Raw genomic sequence first — 23,858 nt, 5'->3', positions numbered from 1 at the left:
TGTCTCTTTCATTATTTTTTCCGTGATCTTTACCTCCCAGCAGTGCATTCTTTATCTGGATTTGTTTTATGGAGCCTTCAAGCATTCCTCCATCATGGCCGTCTCTCTCCTAAAGAATCGAATTGAAACGGCTCCAGGTTTAAAGTGGTAACAGCCTGTCGATCTCAACCACCTTGCACACATTTAAAAGAGTCTCACTCAGAGAAGAAAAGAGAATAAATAATAATAGAATTAGAGGGGAAAGCATAATAAAGTATCGTTTTCTGGGAAGGCTTTCATCTTTCCATAACAATAATGTTGTGGATGGTCCGATGGAGGATGGTGTTTGGACTGGGAAGCCTGCAGTGACAGACATGAAAGGGCCCGTGGTGGAGTGGGCTTTAAAGAGACCGATGCCAGTACAGGTCAGCGTGTTCACAGCACGTGGACGACCTTGGCCTCCCCGTCTATTTTTGCACCCCTGTCCATTCATTCTCAATGACTGTGTCCAGCCTTTTGCTTTTGCCTCCCTTCCACTTCCACCCTTGCATTTCCCTTCCTTCCCCTCATTTTCTTCTTCCACCCCCAGTGCGCCTGTCATTTGGGTTGTGTACCCTACCGCCGCCTTGGTCTATGGGCAAGAGGCCCGTGAAGGGGAGCGCTGGGTACAATGCGAGCGAGAGGAGGGGACGTCTGAGGAAATGGAGCGTCATTGCTCTCGGGTCTTGACGTCAGGCTCGGCCCCTCTGCAGCTGTTGGATGTGTTCAACAGCTCTCTGTGTTTGCTGTCACGCCACTGTGGGGGACTATTAAAACAACAGCCACAGGTCGCAACTTTCAGCACCAGACTTGGTTAAGGGCAAACAAGTGCGTGGCGTGAAACTCAAAAGCATACATTAATATCAGTATATAATATATTATGATGAATAAGATAAAACTTACTGTTGAAAAGTATGGTGTCATTAAGATTTTTTGTGTGAAAGTCACGTATGCTCCAATGCTGCATTTATTTGATTGAAAATACAGTAATATTTTGAAATATTATTACAATTTATTGTAACTTATCTACTCAAATGCAATTTATTCCTGTGATGGCAAAGCTGAATTTCTTATTATTATCAAAGTAGAAAACAGTGCTGCTTAATATATGTGGAAACCGTTATACATTTTTCAGGACTGTCACTTTTTATGGTATTAAGTATTAATATATATATTTATATATTATATTATATTAAACGGTTATCCCTAAAACGTCTTTTTTTTTTTCATTTACAAGATTATTGATGTAGTGTGGAAATCCTCTCCATATCCTCAATCCTACCCCCTCCATAAAATAAAAACAATAATCACTAAACAAAAGATTAATCAGCTAGGGATTTAAACCAGTGTGTGTTTCTGTTTCTGTGTTTGTGTGCACCTCTAAAGTATATCAGTTTAGTTTTTTTATTTCATTTTCTGTAAAAGAACAGACAAGAATCAACAGGTAAATGAACATAACTAGTCATTTCAGTGTTTTGCTCGGCCCTTATTCGCACGAAAAATCCACCATTCTAATTTCCTTTCTGTCTCTTTTTTTAAAGTACAAGTCAATCCACTTACTCATTTGTTTTCTGGCCCTCCCTCGCTCTTTATCCTCCATCTCCCCCTCCTCTCTTAGCCTCAGCACTTATGAGGCTTTAGGGGAGCCGAGCTCTGGGTATTGGTCCGTTGTCCTCCTCCTCCTCCTCTTCCCATAAGCCCTTCCCCCTCTCTGCCGGCTGAGTTGGTACGGTCCTGCTTTGCATAAGTTGTCTGTGAGTAGATCCATGTGTAGGGGGCCAGCACTGAAGGAATTAGTCCCTTGTGCAGCGAGTGGATGTATGTGCACTGAGCGGGTTGGTGAAAAGAGATCCTCTGTATCTGGCTCCACGTCTTTCCCAGCATCTCTGAGGCTTTTATCATGTATTGCGCCTACCCCGTGCCTGGAATGGGCAGCATGTATTACTACAACGGAAAATCGGTGAGTGCCTTCTCTCCCTAGAGGAAATGTGAGCAAGTAAACATGTTTTTCATGTGCACGGTGGGCTGTCGGGTTTAATGGAGTGGTGAGCCGTGTCAGTTCAGTGTGTTGAAACTGAGTTGAGGGTCTCGTTGCTCTCGGCTTTGCCCGTGTATGTGTGTGTGTGACTGTGTTTCCATTACCTCAGTCTGAGCTAGGTCAACATTTACTTTCATTTGCTGTTTAAGAAGTGTGAGTTGTTACCCTGATTTTAACTGCTATAGAGAGTTTAAAAAATAGACTGAGTATCTGAAATATAAATGTTTTAGTGACAAACTGTCACATCAGCAAGTCTCTATTTTCTTGATAAAAAAGCACTTATTTTGGAAGATTATTTGGTGTTGGCAAGTTGTGTGTGACTGATGCTGAGCTTGTGTCTCACCGTCAGCTCTGAGCGTCCGCTTTGCTGAGCGCTGAGACGGGCTCACAATAATAACAAGTGGGAGTCTGGGAGTGATTAAGGAAGAGAGTCTGTCTGTTGAGGTTTGACTTTCCTGTTTGCAGATTGAGCTCAGAGCAGCAGCATCGCTGTTCCTCCATCTGTTTTTAATCAGCCAGGCATTCTTCTCAATACAGGAATCCTGATGGGACTCCTAAAGCTCTCCACCACAGGCCCTTTGATTTCTGTGTGCCTCTCACGATGCCTGTTTGCCTGTCTGCGTGTGGCTGTCCGTGTGAACGCTCGTGTGCATATGTGCTGAGCGTTTGTCAGGTGCTTGATGATTGGATTGGTGGTACGGGCTCATGAGACAGAGGAGGTGGCGACTCGAACCTGCACTTGTGCCTCATGAGTGGGCGTTTGGGTTTACTTGAATAGTTTCGGAAAGGATAGAAAAACCTGATTAAACTTTTCTTTGGGAATGACCTGAAAGGTAAAAATGATACATATAATTAGAAAAACTACATCAATTATCACTAGCTGTGAATGTGAACGAGAAAGAAGAGATGTTACACTTGAACCTGCACTTGTTTCTCACGACTGGCTTTCCTTAAATAGTTTCTGAAAAGATGGCAAAATCTGATAAAGCTTACCTTTAGGAATGACCTCCCAAGAAAATGAATGAGAATAATTCGAAATGTATATAAAAAAAAGAAAATTGTATAATTTGTAAGAAAGTCTGGTATGACCTTGCTTAGCTAGATAACACGATGTGTGGGTGGGTTTAGTTATAGTTTATAGGACATAGTTTGGGGACAAATTTATTCCAATATGATAGATAAAAATGACAAAAAAACAACTTTTTGGGGATTTACTCGTTTGGGGAAAAATTTTTATTTTTTACTTTTATTATTGTTATTATTATTATATAATTTATAATAATATTATTTAAATATTATTGTATTTTTAATAATAATAATTCTTATTATTATTCAGGTTATGGTCAGATTGTAGTAGATAATTAGCTATATGAAAACAATATCTATGGTGTGCCCTTATTTAGATGGCCAAGTAAACATGAGTGTGGGGGGGGGGGGGGGGGGGGGGGGGGGGGTAGAATGCTCTACCTAGTTCCTTAAAAGTGAGTCGCTTCTCCCCAGACAATGCAAAGTAGAGAGGAAAAAGTTTCCAGTAGATTTCCCTGATGTCTTTCTCTCTCTGTCTGTGTGGGGCTCTGGAGATTTCTCCATCTGTTTGCTGGATTTAAGAATGATCCGTTACCCGCTTCATAAGAGCTTGCTTATTAAATTTTTGATGTTGTTCTCATTATTCATGCTGCTTTTCACAAGGGCGGCAGCAATCATGTTTGCACAACTTTCTTAAATTTCCAATCTCGTTTCCGGGGACAAAGTGAGACCCCAGCTTGTGTTTTCACTTCTTTTGAGGTCACCTGACAGAGTCCAGAGTTAGCTTTCCTCGTAGGCCATTATGACAGATCTCTTTGTTCCTGCACCACAAAGCTCACTTTGATCTTTTTATATTAAGTATTTCCAGCCTTGTAATGCAGGCTGGGAGGAAAGAGAAAATGAGGAGCATGTGGCTCACTCGGGTCAGAGTTGAGCTTTATGATCCAAAGCAGTGGGTAAATGCCCAATAAACCCTTCCTTGTGTTGCTTTATTTATATTTTGGCACACAGATATCATTTATTTATTAAATGTCAGATGCTGTGAGCATCAACAAAGATAAAAGTCATTTGTTTGAATGTCAGGCTGGTACCAATAATTTTATGGCCGGGCCCTGGAGGGCAAGCGGCCTCCCCGGCTTTGATTGGGTCAGTTTTATGACGTGTGAAGTATTTTATTTCCTCTCTGCTGTTCTCGCTTTAATTTACGTATTTCTAAGTGTTTGTCTAAGGTGGTAGCTTTTCCTTTAAGATTTATAGGGCCTTCTGCTGAAAAAAGTGCTTAGTGCTCTTTTTTTTCTTCCAGATACATACTCCTTACGCCTTTTTGAAGGTTTTGTTCTGGTTGAAAGTTTGCATAATGAGTCAGCACCGTCTGTAGTTGTTCAAAGCAGACCATCGTGTTGTTTTTCTCCTCTCGAAAGGCTTCCACCTGTATCTGTAAGGAACAAAATGCTTTTAAGTTTCAAACTTTTACCGTCTGCTCTTTGTAGACAGACTTGGCTTTAAAAGTCAAAACGTGTCCCTTCAGGACAGAGCTGCTGTGTTCAATAGGGGCTCATTGTGCACGAGTAGCGTGCCTTTTCGCCTTGATAAGTGTGTTAGATGGGAGTTGAAAAGGAAGGCCCTCGGGCTGCGATCCGACTCCAAACAAATGACATGCAGAGGCAGGATATTTTCTTGTCACTCGCGGTCCCTCTGCTCTGAACCCGTCCTTGTGGGTTATTCTGTTGTTCTGCCTTTTTTTCCTCCCTCTATAATCATTTCTTTCTCTCTTTCTCTCTATTCCCTGCCTCTCTCACTGTTGTCATTGGGCTTATCCATATGTTGACAGTTTAGTGGTTTTTCCGTGTGTTGTTGTGATGGATGTGGTTTTCAGATCAAAGGAAGGTGTGACAGGCAAGAAAGGAGAGGAAAAACTCATTTCACTCATCAGCGTGAGCCTTCGTCTCCATTTACTCACACAGGAATTGAAAAAAAAAACTATTTATATTGCTTTTTGTTCGTGACTACATTTTAATGACAGATGAAAATGAATTCAGTGATTTTGGAAATGTATACAGGGTTCCTGCCCTACATAATTAATTTAAAAATAGAGTCATGTAAAAGTGAATATAGTCTTCTATAAAGTATGGGAACTCCAAATATACACCTCTATTAACTAATTTATTTCCACTGTTTAATTCCATGTTCAGTATTTAAAAAATAAGTACGGTGAGGGAAAAGATGTAAACGTGGGTGTTTAGATCAGAGGGTCGTGAATAACTGACAGCTTCCTAATTAAAGCTCTGGTCAAAGGAAGCGTTTCCTTTGCTCTTTCTCTCGTGCTTTCTTTCATTCTCGATCCTGGTGGTGGAGCGGGGCGCCGGTGTTTTGGAAGGTTTATTAACGGGTCGGCTGGTTAGCTCGGGGTAAAGCGGACAATTAGCATTATCCGCTGCCATATGCTGCCCATTGAGCCGTGAGGCGGAGACAAAGGGCCCTCTCCCACGCCGCCCTAACCTGAGATCACCAGGGGACTTCCAGCACCCGGGTCACATGTGTGCGCCTGCACACCCACGGGAGCCCGTCGCAGCTTATGAACACACTCACTGCCAATCACATGGGCCCGTACTGCCGCCTCAGCAAGGTGCCCGGCCGCACACAGCTGGCTAAGCTGACTGAAAGGCTTTAGATGTTGATCGTAATGCAGAGTGTGTCATGACATGCTGCAGCCGTGTGTTTGTGTGTGTGATGAAGGGGATCTTTGCGTACATCTGAAATATTAATGAGTAGGGGGATCTGACAATGGAAATTCAATGCAATTAATATTTGATTATAATTACTCCTACAATAATTTCCAGTGTATTTCATGTTCATTTCTTACTTCTTAATAAAGTTAGTACATTATTGCACATTTTTTATTCAAATTTGTTGTCATGAATGTACAGGTTAATTTACCATTCTGTTGTTTTGGTAAATAATTATGAATTAATAAAAATAATGAATAAATGAATGAATATCAGAATGAATTCTGTTGTTTTGGTCAATATTTAACTAGAGTGTAACTAATTATGAATAAATAATAAATAAATAAATGTAATCAAATCAAAATGAATTTAGACAAATTTCAGATTGTATGATGTATTATGTCATTTAGTAAAGAGTTGTATTTATATCTTGGCACACAGATTATGATTTAATTATTAAATGTTAGATGCTGTGAGCATCAACAAAGATAAAAGTCACATTGATTGGATTTGGTGTAAATAATTATGAATTAATTATGAATTAATTATTAAAGATGAGTTAAACTAATTTAGACTCATTTCACGTTTTTATGTATTATGTCATTTAGTAAAAAATTGTAATACAACTATATTGTCAGAACAAATATTTTTATATTTTCCTATATATTTATAAATTTACTTTACGCCTCTTTGCGTTGTTTAAAAGATCTAGTCTTTCTTACAGAGCTTTAACATTATATCATGTGGTGTGATTTTATTCTATTTAAAGTAAAAGTTGCTGTGATGTTGAGAGATTGTGTTTAACTTGAAGTAACTTGAAACACATTGGGCTGCACATCTGCTCTTCGTTACGAGGATTGGTTCTTACAGACGTGACAGTGCAGAATTTAAACGGCAGGTGACGAGGACACCTGACAGTAAAGACCTGAGAGAGTCTGTCTCACTCAATGACTGACAATGAGCGAGACTCTCTTCAACATGTTTACCTAGCGTTCTTTTCCATGTCATACATGCTAGTGTTTTCTCTCTCCCTCTGAGAGGTTTTGTCCCATCTGGTGCAGATGAACTGGGAGAGCCACATTACTGGGCTGTAGCCTCATGTCTTTGATCCTCCTCTGCTGGAATGGGCACTTCTGCAGCTGTAACCACTGCCCCGCTGGCCCGACCCTGTCCAACCCCAAAGCTCCTAAAATACACTTGCGTAAACACAAACACATATGCACCCTAACGCCCTTGCATATTAATTCATTTGTTTTGATGCTTTTGTTCGGCGGGCGTGCATGTCGTCGTCATTATATTACAATTAAGCGCTGAAGCGCGCACTACACAGCAGATAATCCTCCCTTTTTTTAGAAGACTTCTAAATTAGCCATCTGTTACTACAAAGAATTTGTAAATTGGCCATATGCGTTGCGTTGCATCGCATTGTTTGTGTTGTATTATGCAGTCAGGTTTCGTGGTATGTGTGAATTAGGCCGAGGATATGAGGATACGCTTCATGACATGAGCTTGTCTGTACGGTAGTCGCTCTGTTTATAGTAGATATGAAAACAGCAGCCCTCGTTCCCTCACACCTGTCTGTAAGCAGTTGTTCTCGGTCATTATGCCTGATTTTGTTTTGCTTTTTGCAGGTGTATGCACCATCTCCCAGCTCAGAAGACTTCAACAGAGACTCTCCATCCTACCCGTCCCCCAAACCCCCCGGCAGTATGTTCGCAAGCACTTTCTTCGGTCAGTCACGATCATTTACTTTGTTTTGATTTTGTTAAGGAAGTCTTTTTTTGTTTGTTTTTAAGGCCAGAAACTTTATACAAATATGCAAGTACATACATGAATGCTTGGCCAAAGCATTGCAAACACACAGTTTTGTTGTATATCGCATGCATTCTTGCATTACTGTGGCGGTAATTAACCCCAAGTGGGCAATAGAGATACCCTCAAATGTGTGTTTGCTGTCAAACTAGTTGTGTTATCATTCAGGTTGCTAGCTATACATATATTGATTTTAACTAACTTGTTAACAAACTGTTTTATCATCATTTAATTGAACAGCGTGTCTACAATTGCATACTGTGTCTAAATAGATATTACATTTGATGAGGAACAAACATAAAATTATGTTCTATATAGTATGAATGAAATTCGAACGTACTACATCTGCCATGTTGGCTTTGTCATGTGACCTACAGCGTCACTTTACTGGGATCGTAAAGTGTTCAATACATGCGCACTTCAGAATCTCAGCGGAAATAGTACATGATCTAGGTACTTTTGCCTTCTGTTTTATGAATACTGTGAATTCAGACATACTACTCTTTTTATGTATTGTTTTTCACCTACTGTATAGTAGGGAAATAGGCATATTTCAGGTGCAGGAGAACTGAAAGAGAATACGAAATGATATTCTCACTAAAGCATTACATTGTGGTCTGACATATTTCATAACGCATGAAATTGAGCTTTCATAGCTAGATGCATTTACGTTCATGTACTTGCATAGAGTATTCTTGCCAAAGACTGAATAAACCTTATTAAAAAATTGTAATAAACATTGACTAGTTTCTAGGATGTCACAGAAACTAGAGCATCCTATGCATCCTAGAAAATAGTATTCTAGTCATGCAGAGTTGTAATATGGACTGAGTTCATTAACAGGTCTCGCACGTATATGTAATTCTCGCACGCCAAATCTTCTTCCAGTCTACTTTAGTTTTATCAATAATATTTTCAAACACTAAACAACTTCTGGTACGTTCCTTCCTCTAACCCACACATTAAACCTTGATTTTTTTTATTTCTATTATTATTTTTCACAATTGGGAAGCCTTCTCTTTACATTTCAGTCACTGCCTATCATGCTACTGACTTCACAGACTTAAATAGTAAACCAACCATGCGTATTCCAGCTTTGCCAATCAGGACAGATAAAAATTATGTGGCCATTTCCAGCCGTGTGCTTCGGACTGTGAGGAATTTCTCCTTTAAAAATTGAGGCGGAAGCAAGTGAGCAGCGGCTGGCTGAATGTTATCTCAGCTGCGCTCAGCGCTTGGCTCAGATTCAAGTGTAAAAGCAGACTTAAAGAGAGGCCGGTCTGTTTGACATCCTCTATCCAAAATAAGGAGTGTGGGGGTCAGGCTTCGGCTCACATATCAAACTGTGTGTTGTGTTTGTCCTTGTTTATCAGCATTATTTATTACATTACTGTCACCTCGGTCTCGCTCACAGTTTAAACCTTCCTCAGCAAGAAGTTACAAAGTAACTCATATTAAAACTAGAAAACGAAGATATTGGGATAAAATGTTCAAATTTGATCGTTTGTTGCATAATCAGATGGGACCCACAATTCCCCTGACCCTTGGAACTCGTCCAATGGGATCAGCCAGCCAGGCTATGGGGGAATGCTGGGAGGATCTTCATCTCACATGCCACAGTCTGGAAACTACACCAACCTGCACTCACACGACCGCCTGGTGAGAACGCTTTATGGGTTCAGATCAAATGCAACCCTTTTATGTGGTATAATCGTGTTCATAAAGCTAAAAAAGTTGCTCTTCCTCTGAAGTTCCCATGTTCTCTCTCTGTCACAGAACTACCCGTCACACTCGGTGTCTCCCACAGACATCAACGCTAGCCTGCCACCCATGTCCAGCTTCCACCGCAGCAGTGCCAGCAGCTCACCCTTCGTCACCGCGTCTCACACCCCACCTGTCAACACCGCAGAGGGAGTCATGGGTACGTTGTCCTGCACACATCACAATTATAGTTTTACTCTTGATTTATCATTCTTAGGAAATATTTCACAGGAATAATTTACTTTTTATTTCACAATATTTCTGCTTTTGCACAAAAAAAGCATCCTTGTGTGTCTATATATATATATATATATATATATATATATATATATATAAAAAAACATATATACATACATACATACATATATGTGTGTGTATGTGTGTGTGTGTGTGTGTGTATGTATATATATATGTGTATATATATATATATATTTTTTTTTTTGCCATCATTACATCAGTCATTTTCTTCACCCAAATATTTTTGAAATATCCCCAAAGATTGTTGAAAAGTTATTTATCACTTATTTATATCAGCACTTTTTTAGATCGATCAGGTCACACACCTAGCACCAGCTGCTACTCGCCTATAAAGAATGCATGACACTAATGTCTCTGTCAGCTCTGTTCTGATGTGAATGCCGTATCTCTGTGTGGTCTTTGTAGCTGCTGCCAACCGAGGGAATGCCACTGGAAGCTCTCAGACTGGAGACGCGCTGGGAAAAGCCCTGGCTTCGGTGAGATCCTTCTCCATACAACCAGACCGATTAATCCATGCATTAACCATTTCAGAGAACAGGGATTTCCTTCCCTCCATATACATCCCTCCGTCTTTCACAGACTGAGGAATGGATTAAAGACATTGCGTTATTGTTTTAACTACTGAGTGGTATACGGTTTCAGGCATCGTAAACATACCCCATGCTGTCCAACTTGCTTTCGGGATCTTCGTGTTGTAGACGTGGGCGAGATTACCCGACATAATGGTGCAGTTAATTCTTTAAAGGACAGGACTTGTGCTCTTAGGCTGGGTATTAGTAGCAGTGCAGAAGGTTAAGAGATTGAATAAGGTCAGAGGATCTGTTTGTGGATGTTTCTGGACCTAAGCCCGGATAATTGTGCTCTTAATCTCACAGTATACAAGAAAAGGAGCTGTACATAAAAGCCTGTGGATTATTCATTGGTTTGGATAATGAGTGCTGGCGTTCGTGCGAGTTCCTAATGTGTCCCTGAAACTGGAGCTTACAATAACCTCTAAAACTTGCCGAGCTTAACTTAAAGACTTATTTAGCTCCTAAAAATCCTGCAGACTTGCTTATCCTACAGTAAGTCACAACAAGACTTTTTTTAAAAGTAGGAACACATCTGGACTGATTCAGCACTGTTTTGGACGGGAGCCGTAGACTCACCTCTCGGCTGAGGACAAGGACGAGCTTTTTATAACCTTTTAATGTTGGAACGGTTATAGCGCCCTCATCTTCTGTGGAATTAGATGCCTGAAATCGCTGCTCTTTGATTGGGTAAAAGAAAGAAAAGAAGAAAAAATGTAATAAGATACCGTGGGTGAGGCTACGAGAGCACACTCTGGTACACAAACAAACACAAGACAGTGCGGCTGAAAGATAATCACAAATTAAGTCTTTTTGTATTTGCAGACTCAATTCTATTAGCATGATAAAGCTGCGGTGAAACGGACACGGTCGGGCTGGGGTGGAGGGACGAGGGGAGGGGGAAACGACCTAACTGCTGCGGCTCAGCTCTGCAGGCCGTCCATTGTGCCACTTTTGTTTAGGTTCCTTTTGGATGGTTTGTGCTCATTGGGCCCCCGCTGGCGGAGAGCAGCGTGACTGATGAGGGGGCGGAGATCCGTTTGTTGTTTGTAAAATGAGTGGTGTTACACTAGAGATACAGCAGTCAGCCAGGACACTCCAAATGGCTCGCTTTCACTCATTAGGTCAGCAACCGTAAGAGGTCTTGAAGCACGAGGGAGGAGGGGACGGACGCTTGCCTGGCACGATTATGATGGATCAGATTCTGTGTTTTACTGGTGAACAGTTAAGAATAATCTAGACACAACTCTCATGAAACATACAGTTTGATCCAAAAGTCTAGAGATAACATGGGGGAAAAAAAGTTTAGGATTTTGACAGCTTAAAAACAAAGCAATGCTAATATTTCAGTTTCAACACTGCGGCACTAATTAAATAAGTACATTTTTGACACTGATCATGTGACTCTTTGTGCAGACGCAGAACATGATCATCAGGTTTTAAATTAACTTGTGTTTATGCTGCTCAAGTGGAAGATAGACAAATCAAATACGAAGACATTATGAAATTCATATTCATTTCCTAGTCAACTTTTCACTAAAATTATTATGCTGATCATTTAATTTGTGAAGAATAAATGTGCTCTGAATAATAAAAATGCTATGTAAAAGCATTGTATATTACACACATTTGAATCTTCAATATCTGTTAATATCACAGAGTATTTCTTTCTTTGTATCTCTCTGTATATCACTCTCACTCTATAATCACTTGCCCCCTCTGTCTCTTTCTCTCTCTCTGTCTACTCTGAGAGATGAATGTACTAAAGCCCCAGGCAGGATTTGCAGAGTTGATTGAAACACAAAAGTGTGGCATTCAGGATTTAATAAGAAGATTAATAATGATAGTATCCGCATTTTGATGTGTTTTTAAGTCAAATGGACTTCATGATCCCCAGCAAGTGATGGCCCACAACTTTATAGCTGTTTTTCTCAAATCCTTCCAGATAATTGGGATCAAAACTCGGAATATTTCATAGTGGTTTCCATTATGGGACCAAAAACCATTTTAGCAGAATGCAGAGCATGGCTTGAATGTTTACTTTCATTTGACATTTGGCTTAACCAAAAAATCCCTTTTCAGACAAAAATATCTGAAAAAGATAGGATGCTCGCTCAAACAACATCAGTCAGGTGGGGGGTGGAAAAACTACCGGCAGTGTTGCACAATGAGGCGAAGGCATCGGTTAGTTTATTGTGATGTGGGCAGGACTGTGCCCGTCTCAGCCGCTGTTTATTGGGCAGGCAGGGAGCGGCTTTATTACCTCTCATCCATAACTGAAGATGAGCCTGAGACGCCCTTTTCCACACAGCCACGGGCCAGACTCATTCACTCTAATGAGCTCCAAAAAGAGAGATTAATGACCATGTCTTTTCTCTCTCTTTCTCTGCATCATCCAGCTGCTTTTCTCTATTCCATCTCCTCCCTATTATGTATAAGAAGTGACGTTACGGGCGCCATGTAAGCAGAATTTGAGGGTGATCTGAATTAGGGCCTGGCTGTATGATAGTGTATTCTCATAGAAATGTGTTAACCAATGTTTTATATATCAGATTTTACAACGGCTTCTAATGTTGCTCGTCCAGTCATGATTTGTGTTAATGCAACTGCTTTGAATCTGTTAACGCAGGTGTGACATAATGTGAAGCATTTTTTAAAGACAGAACTAATTTCTGAATCATATTATCTTTTGGTATACATCTGCAACCCAGTTATATATCAGTACAATTATTAAATAAAATAAAATAATAAAACAGACGTTACTACGTGGTTATGTTATGAATAAAACATTTGATATAAAACTATTGTGACATATACTCTCACTGTTTTGGTTTATTTCAGGTATAAATAAAGTTAAAAATAATGAAATAAAACATTACTACATGGTTATGTAAAATATAAAACATTTGATATAAAACAATTGTGATATACTGTCACAGTGCTGTAAGAGCTTGGACATTTTGCCTACCTCTAATGTGAATTATTACCACCACTGTTTGTTTAGCCGTTTTTCCCGCTCTCTTGCAGGGTTTCTGATCTTGTGTGCTCATGTGGTTTCACTTTTGATGTGCGACATGCAGCGGGTGTGTGGCGTGGGCCCAGGCTTTGACTTAATAACAACCACAGATGTGTCAGAAAGCCAGAGAACGCAGGCTGGACTGCAGGTGTCACACAGCATTTATAGTGCAGGAGGGGTTGTTTTTTTCTGCAGACATTGTAAAGGGAGGCATAGGCTGTTAAAAGCCCATATGTATTCTGTGAGTATTCTGTTTTTTTACTGCTGCTCTGCTTGTAAAATCAGCAGAATTGATGAGCCCATTTTGGCTGAGCACAGACTGAGGGATGCTAACCGCAGCCATAAAGCCGCAGAGGGAAACGACAGGTTGCATGTTTAAAAGGTTGAGTGTGCTACCTCACAGACTGATCTCTTTCTTTCTTTCTCTCGCTCTTGTTTGCAGATTTATTCTCCTGACCACACCAGCAGTAGCTTCCCCTCAAACCCCTCCACTCCAGTGGGCTCTCCCTCTCCTCTGACGGCTCAGGCGGGCTCTGCCACAGCAGGTACAGTGGTGACAGCCAGCGGCCCCACAGGAAGGGCAGGTAGAGCACCAGTCTGCCTCTCTGACCCCACACACACATCCACTCCATACACCACACCCTCACTGGGCCGTCACACAGTGACCCTCAAAATGTATGAATGTGTGGATCGTATAACAAAATATATGTGAGCAAATTGGTGCTTGAAATCACTTTTGTAATTTCCTTGTCATTTAATTAGTCTTAAAGCAAGAATGGACATTTTCCATTAAATTTGACCAGTAATTATAATTTGACCAACAATATAAATTTGTTTTATCATTTGAAACCTATAATGTTTTTTTTGTGCTGGTAAGTGTCCTTTTGCTACATTTTCAAAAGTAAATGCTTATTTGTTTTGCTATTTTTTTCCCCCATCTAATGCATTCATATATTTTAATAGGGCTGTGAATCTATTAATCTTTACAGGAATAGATTTAATTACATGGTATATGCAGATTTATCAAATCTAGTATAATTGCATTTATTAATATTTACTGAGAGAAGCCGTCGAATGAGGATAATGCAAATACATTATTGTGGCTGCTTGTGGTAAGTTTGGGGTCAGTAAGATTTTTAAGTAAGAAATGTATACTTTTATTCAGAAAGGATGCATAACATTTTTCAAACATGACAGTTATCAATAAATTACATTTTAAAATATAATAAAATAGAAAACAGTTATTTTAAATAGTTCTAATATTTCACAGTATTACTGTTTTTACTGTTGTAATGTTTGATCAAATAAATGCAGCCTTAATGAACAAAAGAGACTTCTTTCAAAAACATTTAAAAATCTTATCGACCCCAAACATTTGAATGGTAGTGTACATTATAAAAGTATTGTTTTATTTAATATATTGTGTTGTATTTCCATATCATTGGACATAATCTTATCACTGACCTACAGTCTACACAGCAATACATTTTACAAGTCGAGTTTGTCAGTCAGTCTGAATTATACTAATGGGCAGTTCACACAGGGCACATTCTTGTATTCTGTCTGCTCTTTTATTAATTGTTATTAATTAATCTAATTGTTGGTTTATGTAAAACATCCATCAAAAAGTCATATTCTTTTTGGGGCCACTGCACAGGCTGAAACTCATTTCGCACATTTAGACAGACCCTCAACACAATTCACATTCTTAACATGTTGTTTGGTTTATCATTTAGGCTAGAAGGCCGTCATTTCGATTTCATTTATGGACAACCATAATAGTGTAGTCTTGTATATGTAAACATTGCATATGTAAACATGATCTGTTAAAAAAACATTGATCTGAGATTCTGGAATAAGCCCTTGTCTAATGAACAATTATAGTGGTCTGTTCTTCACTGTAAGAAAAACCATATCAAACAATTAATTCTGTCAGCTCCTTCTCTCTCTCAATGTCACACTGGCGCGGTGTAGCTACACACACGACGAGCTCCGTTCTCTTCACGTAAATGAGTATAAACACACCGTCCCTCAGCTGCAGAGATTAAAGATTGTGTCGTGGTTAGGGGTGGATAGATAACCAACTACTGTGAAGATTTTATCTGCGTCTTACAAGACTGATGCACAGTCATTTTACATTAAAAAAAAATTAAATGTTTAAGCTCAGAGAGACAGACGGAGATACTAGTTGTTACAAATGGCAGTTTCGCCGCCGGTTGTTCAAGAGAGTGGGCAGTTGTGTGTGTTCATTGATATAGTGGTCACAGCTGTGTCGGTGTCTGTCCCGCTCCTTAGCTTCAGCTGTTGCCCTGTTCCTCACACAGCTGTTGCCCATGACAGACCGGCCTGCAGAGATCCTCATTTATTAGCATGACTGACTGAGAGGAAGGGAGAGAGAGGATGACTCAGCTCAGAGACAGCCTTCATCTCCACTTAGCAGCCTGTACCTTACAATGTCACTTCCTCTTATCCTAGCACACCTTATCTTATGCTTTATTATTTAAAGAATTGCTTAATATTTTGCCAAAAAACAATTATAATATACATGTAGTCCATTTATATATGTAAATAATGTGCTTGTTTTTTGTTTTAATGTGTTTTTTTTTATTAGTATTTTTTTTATTAATGTACATTACAGTTCAAATGTTTAGGGTTGGTAAGATTTTTTTTAATGCTTTTGAAAGACGTTTCTTATGCTCACCAAGGCTGCATTTATTTGATCATATATACAGTAAAAACTGTAATACTGTGAAATATTATTACAATTTAAAATAACTGTTTTTAATATTTTAAAATATAATTTATTCTTGTGATGGCAAAGCTGAATTATCAGCATCATTACTCCAGTTTTCAGTTTCACATGATCCTTCAGAAATCATTCCAATATGCTGAAAAAGTAACATTTCTTAGCAGTTTTGACAACAGTTTTGCTGCCGAATATTTTTTGTAGAAACCGATAGATGTTTTCTGAAGTCTTTGTTGAAAAGTAAGTTCAAAAGAACACATTTATTTGAAAGATTTTTTTTTTTTTACAATTTAAAAGTCTTTAGTGTCACTTTTTATCAATTGAATGTGTTTATGCTGAATAAAAGAATTAACTTTAAAAATCTAACCCCAAACTTTGTAGTGATTTGTAGTGTATTTATAAAATAATTTAAATGGAAATGTAAAATTTATTTTACTCAGTATTAGAAATCTATGAAATTTGTTAAAAAAAAAAAAAAAAAAATTATATAACACATTCACCAGTGGCCAGATGCATAAATGGCTTATTGGTCAACTGACTGCTAGTTGGTCAAACTAGTTCTTAAGACACATTCTTAACATAGTGGCTAAGGTTATGCAACTGGCCTCAGATATTTACTGATTAATTGGCCTGGCCAAAATATAGGTATTTTGGTAGTATTTAGTCACATTTGGCACACTTATTGTCATTCTCTCTGCCTGCAGTTTTATCACATCATTAAGTTGATTTACACTCACAAGCAGGCAGTCAAAGTCCCCTTTGATATCTGGGGCCTTTTATTTATTTTTTGATTTAAGTTTTTTGATTAGGCTGTTCTTAGACGTTGGTGCACATTGTTTCATGATGTTATGATTAAGCCAAAGCACATCCATCTGTTTCTCCGGATTAAACTTAAACTCAGCCATTAGACCCGCTCATAGCCGGGTCTCTTCTGCCCACACCAGCCAATTAGACCCCAGCACCACGTGTGGAGTGCCGCACAGGCCCACGCTCATTTGTCAAGCTGGCCGCCGGTGAGGAAGCCTTATTAAACGCTGCAATTTCTTCACGTAGCCACAAAGTCATTTTTAATAGGCCCTTAATGAAAGTCTGCTTCTGAGAGTTTTAAGCGAATTCCTTCAAATTAGAGCTGCTTTAGGGAGGACGAATGGTTGGAAATTCTTTACCCAAACAACTTCCAGTAACACAATAGGTAAAATTATCTTTGCATTCACTGACTTTCGAAGATTTTCGTAACGCAGGCAGAGCCAGACGTATGTGACCACACCTGGTCCATCGCAACACTTACAGTATAACAACCGGAAAAATAGGAAATCTCTGATGATGTCAACAAAACAGCTAGGGTCAATGGTTGGGTCTGTTCCTGGTGGAGTCAGATTGAAGGACGGAGACCGCTGATCTCCTTCCTGAACTGATTAATGTAAATAAGCCAAAAGGCTTCCTTTGGGTCATGCTACATTAAGAGTACTTGACCTGTTTTATTGCACACCATAGCCTTCACGCAAGACTTTTTGCAGTGCATTGTTTGCCAGTTGGAGTGAAGTAGACTTGGGAGTGAAGGCGACCCCCACTACCAGAGTTTTGATTTGTGATTAGCAGATGTGCATTCTTTTGAAACGGTGTTGATTTATGGCCAGTCAAAATCAGCACATTTAGACCGAGACCAGACCAGAGTCATTTACATCCTCATTATAGTCCTTTCCAGCCTCACACACACTTCCACAGAACAAAAACACATTCACTGAATTCTTCCAGTGATGGAGTGAATTTTGAAAGAAAAAAAGTGAAACATTGAGTCTGGGGCTGAGAATGTGGCCAAGCCAAATTAAATCTTTTGCTGCTACTTGAGTAATGTGGCAAAGCAGTGCTTTTTCTTTTCCCTGACACCATCTGACATGAGATTGGTCACATCTCTGCTCACCGTCCGGTAGTTTGTTTGTGTGAGTTGAGATCTAAGAGAGTGTCACAGTCTCATCCTGTTACGTCTAGAATATCGAGCTCCTCTGTTGAGCTCATGCAGTATTAGAGTCAAGGGAAGACACTCGGGGTCCAAGTCATCGCCTTTATCGGGGTCCTGCATTGTTCTCCCAAGCTTTTTTAGTCATGACTTCATTAATAAGAGGAAGTAGGAGATGTCCCTCAGCACTGGTTTGTGTATGTATGCGTGTAAGGGTCGTCCTCATACCCTTCTCACATTGCAGGATATGACCCAGTCATAGGAAATGATGTGTCTGGAGACCTAGAGGAAAACAGCTCACATAGAGAATAGCTGGAATCAGCCAGGATAGGAAATGAGTTTTAGTCTATTGTGAATGTGCATCAGTACATTGTACCATGTGCACTACATGCTAAATGGACAAAATGCTAAAACATGCATTTTATTTAAATGCCATTTGTTACAGCAAAAGTGCTTCTCAAATGATAACCTGTGAATTCATTAAAAGAATCAAATCACGAGTCATTTGTTCATTAATCAGACTCTATTGGTAAAGACCATGTGCGTTGCATGAAAAACTGTGGTTCATTGCTCGTTCATTTCAGACGATCATTTTTCACCTGTTGTAATGAAGCCTGCTTGTTGTTATGTGTCATGTGACTAAAAAGCTCCTCTGCCTCCATCCACAGGTACAACTCAGTGGCCCCGCGCGGCTGGACAAGCACCTTCCTCCCCGAACTACGAGAACTCCCTCCACTCTTTGGTAAGAGTGCCCTCCATCTCTTCCTCCCCTCCCCCTGGCACTGAGCACTTTTTAATGGACACTGTGTCAGTAGATGACTTGCTCCTGGAGGGCAGGGGGTAGCTTTACATGGACATTCCTGGCTGACAAATGTCAGAAGCGGGACGGGGAGGGGGCCGTGTGGACCGAACAATACCCATCCCTTGGGGCGTGTCTCCTGCCATCTGTCCTTTCTTGTCCGGGGTGGATGGAGATTGGCCGGGGTGTGTGAAGGTGGGGTGGTTAGGGATTGGTTAGGGTGTGTGATGGGGGGTGGGTTGCTGGCAGCTGCTGCGTTCAACCACTGCCGCGGGATTCCAGGGCTGACTGGGGAACTGAGCCACAACAGGAGATCAGTTTACAGAAACACACACTTTCCTTCCCACGTCATACATTCACATAATGGAGTGTAGATAAATATTTACTCTAATGCTTTGAATGCCAGCTGCAAGTGCATTTTTATTGACCGTCCATGAGCAGCGGCACCTCCAGGAAACAGGAAATGAGCTGTGATCGCCAGAGTGAACCATGGTTCATCATAATTAGTTACATGAGCAAGTACCATGATCTCGGCACTTGAAGCTGCACTTCGATGCTCTGCCGGTTTTCTCTGCCAATCTCTCGTAAACTCTGCTTGCTTCTCTTTCGGTCTCATCTCTCACTGTACGTGTCTCTCCTCTTCCTGTGTGATTGTAGAAAAATCGTGTGCACCAGCAGCTTCATGAGCATCTGCAGGATGCCATGTCCTTCTTAAAGGATGTCTGCGAGGTATTCCCGCTCTTCAGACAATCATCTCCTGTCCTTTTCTTCCTTTCAGTCATCAGCTTTCCTTTGATTCGGCCATGCTTTTTCTGTTTTGTGCTTTTGTTGTTTTGCCATTTCATCTTTTATTGATCTTTTGATTATAATGATACATGAAAATCACCATATTGCGGTTAGTTAGTGGAAAACTGTCATTGATTTTTTTTGTTTTTTGTTTATTCCAACAGATGTTGTTTAACTGTCTTAGCCTTCACTTTTTCTCTTAATTTCTTACTTCTTTTCCTTTTTACTTTGTTTTGGAATGTTCCTTTGCTTTAAGAGAATGTCATCAAAGTCTATGTTTATGTTTGTTTTCATTGAACCTTATGTTGTTTTCTCTTTCTCTCCCTCTCTTCTTGTTCTTTATTGCTCATTCCAGTCTCGGATGGAGGACCGGCTGGACAGGCTGGACGATGCGATCCATGTCCTGCGGAATCACGCTGTGGGCTCCACTGCCGCCCTGTCTAGCGACATCCACAGCCTGTTGGGACAAGCGCACAACGGGCCAATTTCAGCCCTCGGCACCAGTTTCCCCGCTTCTGGATTGGTCACCAACCGAACAGCACAAATGGTAAAGAAAACTTCACTGTCACAAAGGAAACTAGCTTATGTGTTTCAGACCCTTCCTGAATGTCTCATTTCTTAAGAGGTCAAAGTCTCTTACAGTTATTACAGGAGGTAGGGAGAGAAGTGCATGTGTTTTTTCATTGTGCCTCTCCAAATAGGCTAATAAACAGAGTTAAGCCACCTGTTTAAAATGAAGGCCTGACCATGTGTTGAAACTGAACTATTTTCCACTGAGAGCAGTTTAACTTAAACCCACATACTTTCCATAAGCGTAATGGCTGGAGCGAAGCTCGTTCTCCATCCTCGAGCTGCGTTCCTCAGGCTGAATGAGAAAAGCAGTCACAGAAGAATCTAGTAGATCAGTGCCGGTCTGGAAGACATTTCCGCACCGTGGCTCGCTGGGGCTGTGGGGACCTGTGTGATGTGAGACCCGCTGAAACTAAAGCGTTCTGTATCTCCCCCACCATCCCACGGCATTCATTCACTTTTCACAGAAAGATTTGCACACAGCTGTAATGGACGGAACAAGCGAGGGAGGCGTTTCCCTATGGTTTCCCAATAATAGGAAATAATCATGGCCTTTTTTTCTTCATTCAAAACAACATTTGGATTTTCTTTCAACTTTCAAATGAACTGACACTGACCTCTTTGTTTTTGTCCAAAGTAAAGCAACACTCAAAACTGTTTTCGTGAATGACCACCACTACAGTGGAAAGTTTAGCCTTGGCCAGTTGACCACGAAGATCTTACATTTCCTGATGAGCAATCCACTGTTCTCATTTAATGTTTCAAACAGGCATTAAATGTCTGGAATGCTGTATCACATGTTAGTGAAGCTTTTATTGAACTGTTTATTGATGGCTCAAAAATCATTTTGTATAAATAACTTTTTTATAGTTTCTTCCCCTCTTCACACAAGCCCAATGTGTGCCAATCATTTTTCATAGCCCCAATCTAAAAGGAACACATTTAAAAAATCTAAATGAAACAGACTTCAAGACTGGTTCCTAACCTAGTGTGGCTTAAAACAATAAAAGCTATATTTCCATGTAAATTCATTTAAAAAAAAAAAAAGTTTGTCGTAACAAGCTGATTGTAACAATCTTTAGGACATGCTGTCAGTTGTTAGTTTGATTTCTGCAATGAAGTAGCAATGCCCACTGTGAAATCTCATTGGTCCAAAATCCAGCTCCAACTGTACATTAAACATCAGACATCATCTTGTTTACTGTAATTGCGTCATGTCATTCAACAGTTTTGCATTGACAAGGTAATGTGACACAATGGTAATTCATAAAAAGGATTTTTAAACATCAGATATCCTGTGCCTGTGATTGCGTCACATCATGCAGCAGTTTCAAACTCAATGTGTGTCACTGAAAATTGTATTTAGACCAAACCTGTATGATGTTCTGTGGAACATGACAGAAGATATTTTGAGAAATGTCACAGTGGAAGTCAATGGTCACGAAAATGGTTTGGTTTTCAAAATATCTTCTTTTATGTTCCACAGTAGAAAGTCATACAGGTTTGGAATAACATGAGTGGGAGTAAATGATGACAGAATAAAACATTTTGGGTGAACTATGCATTTAAAGCAGTAATTCATTGCTCTCGTTTGCAACAGTGACAAAAGTGATGTTCACAAATTTTTGGCTCGCCACAGCTTATGTTTTCAGTCATGATGAACAGTGGTGCGTTTTATTCAGGCAGAGAGGAGATTGCAGCGGAGTGACAGAGCCTCTCGTCTGCGCGGGAGCTGTCACACTGCTGTCAGTGGACTATGTGTTCATACACACACAAACAGAGCTCTGTGCTCCAGGCTCGACCCAAACACACACCCAGACAAGGTCCTGATTCAGCACAGCCAGCATGCCTTTATTTTGGCGCACTCTTTTCTCTTTCTGTCACCCCTCTTTTCTTTTTCCTCCCCTCGTCTTTCTTAACAACTCAGGAAATCTGACGCTTTAGTCGTGTGTGTCTGAGCTCCTCAGCTGTATGGTAATCAAGCCCAGACAGGAAAATGGCCGCCTTCTTTGGGTGGCACCCCTCCTCCTCCGCCCCTCTTCTGCCACAGACAAAGAGTTGTTTGGACACCTGTTGAGAGTGGCGCTGAGATTAGAGAGTGGGGGAAGGGGTTCAGGCCTGGCATGGAGGTTAACAGAGGCCAACAGTGACTTAGGAACGCATTCCTGAAGGAAAAGACCCTGCTCCTTTCTCTTCCTTCTCCATGACTCCCAATCCCGTGGATCCTAGATCGTGGGCGAACATGTGCTCCTGCCTACTGTGGCAGGGGTGGAAGGAAGAGATTTAGAGGGGGGTGCGGCGGTTTCAACTCCACTGCGTCGCTAATCGCATGGCAAGACGTTGATCAAATCCAGATGTGTTTGGAAGCCACCAGTGACGAATTCTGGTCAAACTGTCATTTGATGTTCAGCATGAAAGGGCAGATTGTTTGTTGCCATATCCACATGTGAATAAGCCATTTCGTTGAGTGTCCATTTAAAAAAATAAATTATTCCATCTCTAAATTACATTTTAACTTGTATTAAAATGGAAAATTTTATTATTTTAAATTGAAATGAAATTTCACAATATTACTTTTTTAATGCATATTTGATTAAATAAATGCCGCCTTGGTAAGCATAAGAGACTTCTTTCAAAAACATTTAAAAAAGTATTTTCAAACCCAAACTTTTAAATGGTAGTGTAGACATTGTTTTAGGCTACGGTTGTACTGTTTTGCAGCCTTCCTCAATTCTTGCCAATAGTTAAAGTAGTAATTTAATATGTAGTAAATATTAATGTAATAATTGTTTACAACAATAATAGCAAATAATGATAGATTTGAAAATGGCTAGTTCATGTCAAGTGTAAAACTTGACCTTCAGATCCCAGCAGAATGCCACTTTTATTGTTTTTGTTTTATAAAAAGAAAGTTAAAATTAATTAATTATTTTTTTATAAACATTGCATACTATAAAAACAGTGTATACAAACAGTGTTCAAAACAATAGAGTATACAATATACATATGCTGTATGTGCTTCATGTTGATGACCTGACGTTTGCCGCTTCCCTTCTACCACTACCCATGAAATCTTGTCTGAAATGGTGCAGCATCCAGTCCGCTGCTATGTTACAATCAACCTGCCTCTCAAAGTATATAGACACACGCTTCCAAATTGAAAACAACATGAGAGTGTTTTTTGGTGGAACAGATTCAGAACTCAGGACTGAAGTGCCTCGTGTCTCTGAGCAAAAATTTGGGGCTGTGAAGGTCATTCTTTGTAGTGTGAACACCACTCAGTTCTTCAGAGGGGAGGTCACACTCTACAGTAGGAACAGAGACTCTCTCAGCTTTGAAGTCCAAGATCTGTCTCTTCCCCGATTTAATGTAAATCACTTTTGTTTTCTCGGCACTGATCAGATGGCTTCATGATCAGAGGGACTCTTGATGTTTTGCTCTGTTCTCTGCCTCATGTATTTATGGCGATCTGTTCTGACAGGGCTCTGTTCACCGCGAAGAGTCCGTCAGCCTGAACAACAACCACGGCGGCCTGCAGGCCAGCGCTGGGCCCACCTCCAGCTCGGAGCTCAACCACCAGGCAGAGACGTTCAGAGGTTGGGAAGCTTTTTTGCACCACTTTATTGTTTTGTTTTTGTCAGCTCAATGTCCATTTGGCACTCGTTAACATGTATTGGTCATATTTACCAGTTTCAGAATCTATGCTTCTTCAGTTATGATTTATATACAAGTATTAAAACAAGTGTTTACCCAATCGGTGCATGTGTGTGTGACAG

The 23,858-nt window shown here is 40.2% G+C and overlaps 1 protein-coding gene across 5 annotated transcripts in view; it reads left to right on the top strand.

Moving 5' to 3' along the window:
• Positions 1-23,858, top strand: part of tcf12 (transcription factor 12) — a 112,536-nt gene that overhangs the window by 83,741 nt on the left and 4,937 nt on the right. For 2 of the 5 annotated variants that reach the window (XM_082161872.1, XM_082161869.1), the window contains 9 exons: positions 7,440-7,539; positions 9,140-9,279; positions 9,397-9,541; positions 10,045-10,115; positions 13,667-13,808; positions 18,596-18,669; positions 19,384-19,455; positions 19,868-20,059; positions 23,564-23,678. In XM_082161872.1, coding sequence (XP_082017998.1) covers positions 7,440-7,539; positions 9,140-9,279; positions 9,397-9,541; positions 10,045-10,115; positions 13,667-13,808; positions 18,596-18,669; positions 19,384-19,455; positions 19,868-20,059; positions 23,564-23,678 — 1,051 coding nt within the window. The remainder of the gene's footprint in view (positions 1-7,439; positions 7,540-9,139; positions 9,280-9,396; positions 9,542-10,044; positions 10,116-13,666; positions 13,809-18,595; positions 18,670-19,383; positions 19,456-19,867; positions 20,060-23,563; positions 23,679-23,858) is intronic. The other 3 variants (XM_082161870.1, XM_082161871.1, XM_082161873.1) reach the window with 3 other exon arrangements.

Source organism: Leuciscus leuciscus (assembly GCF_965113295.1).
Source record: "Leuciscus leuciscus genome assembly, chromosome: 2".
In the NCBI taxonomy this organism is placed as follows: Eukaryota; Metazoa; Chordata; class Actinopteri; order Cypriniformes; family Leuciscidae; genus Leuciscus; species Leuciscus leuciscus.
Note: the sequence above shows the minus strand (reverse complement) of the source record. Positions and strands in the feature narration are given on the sequence as shown.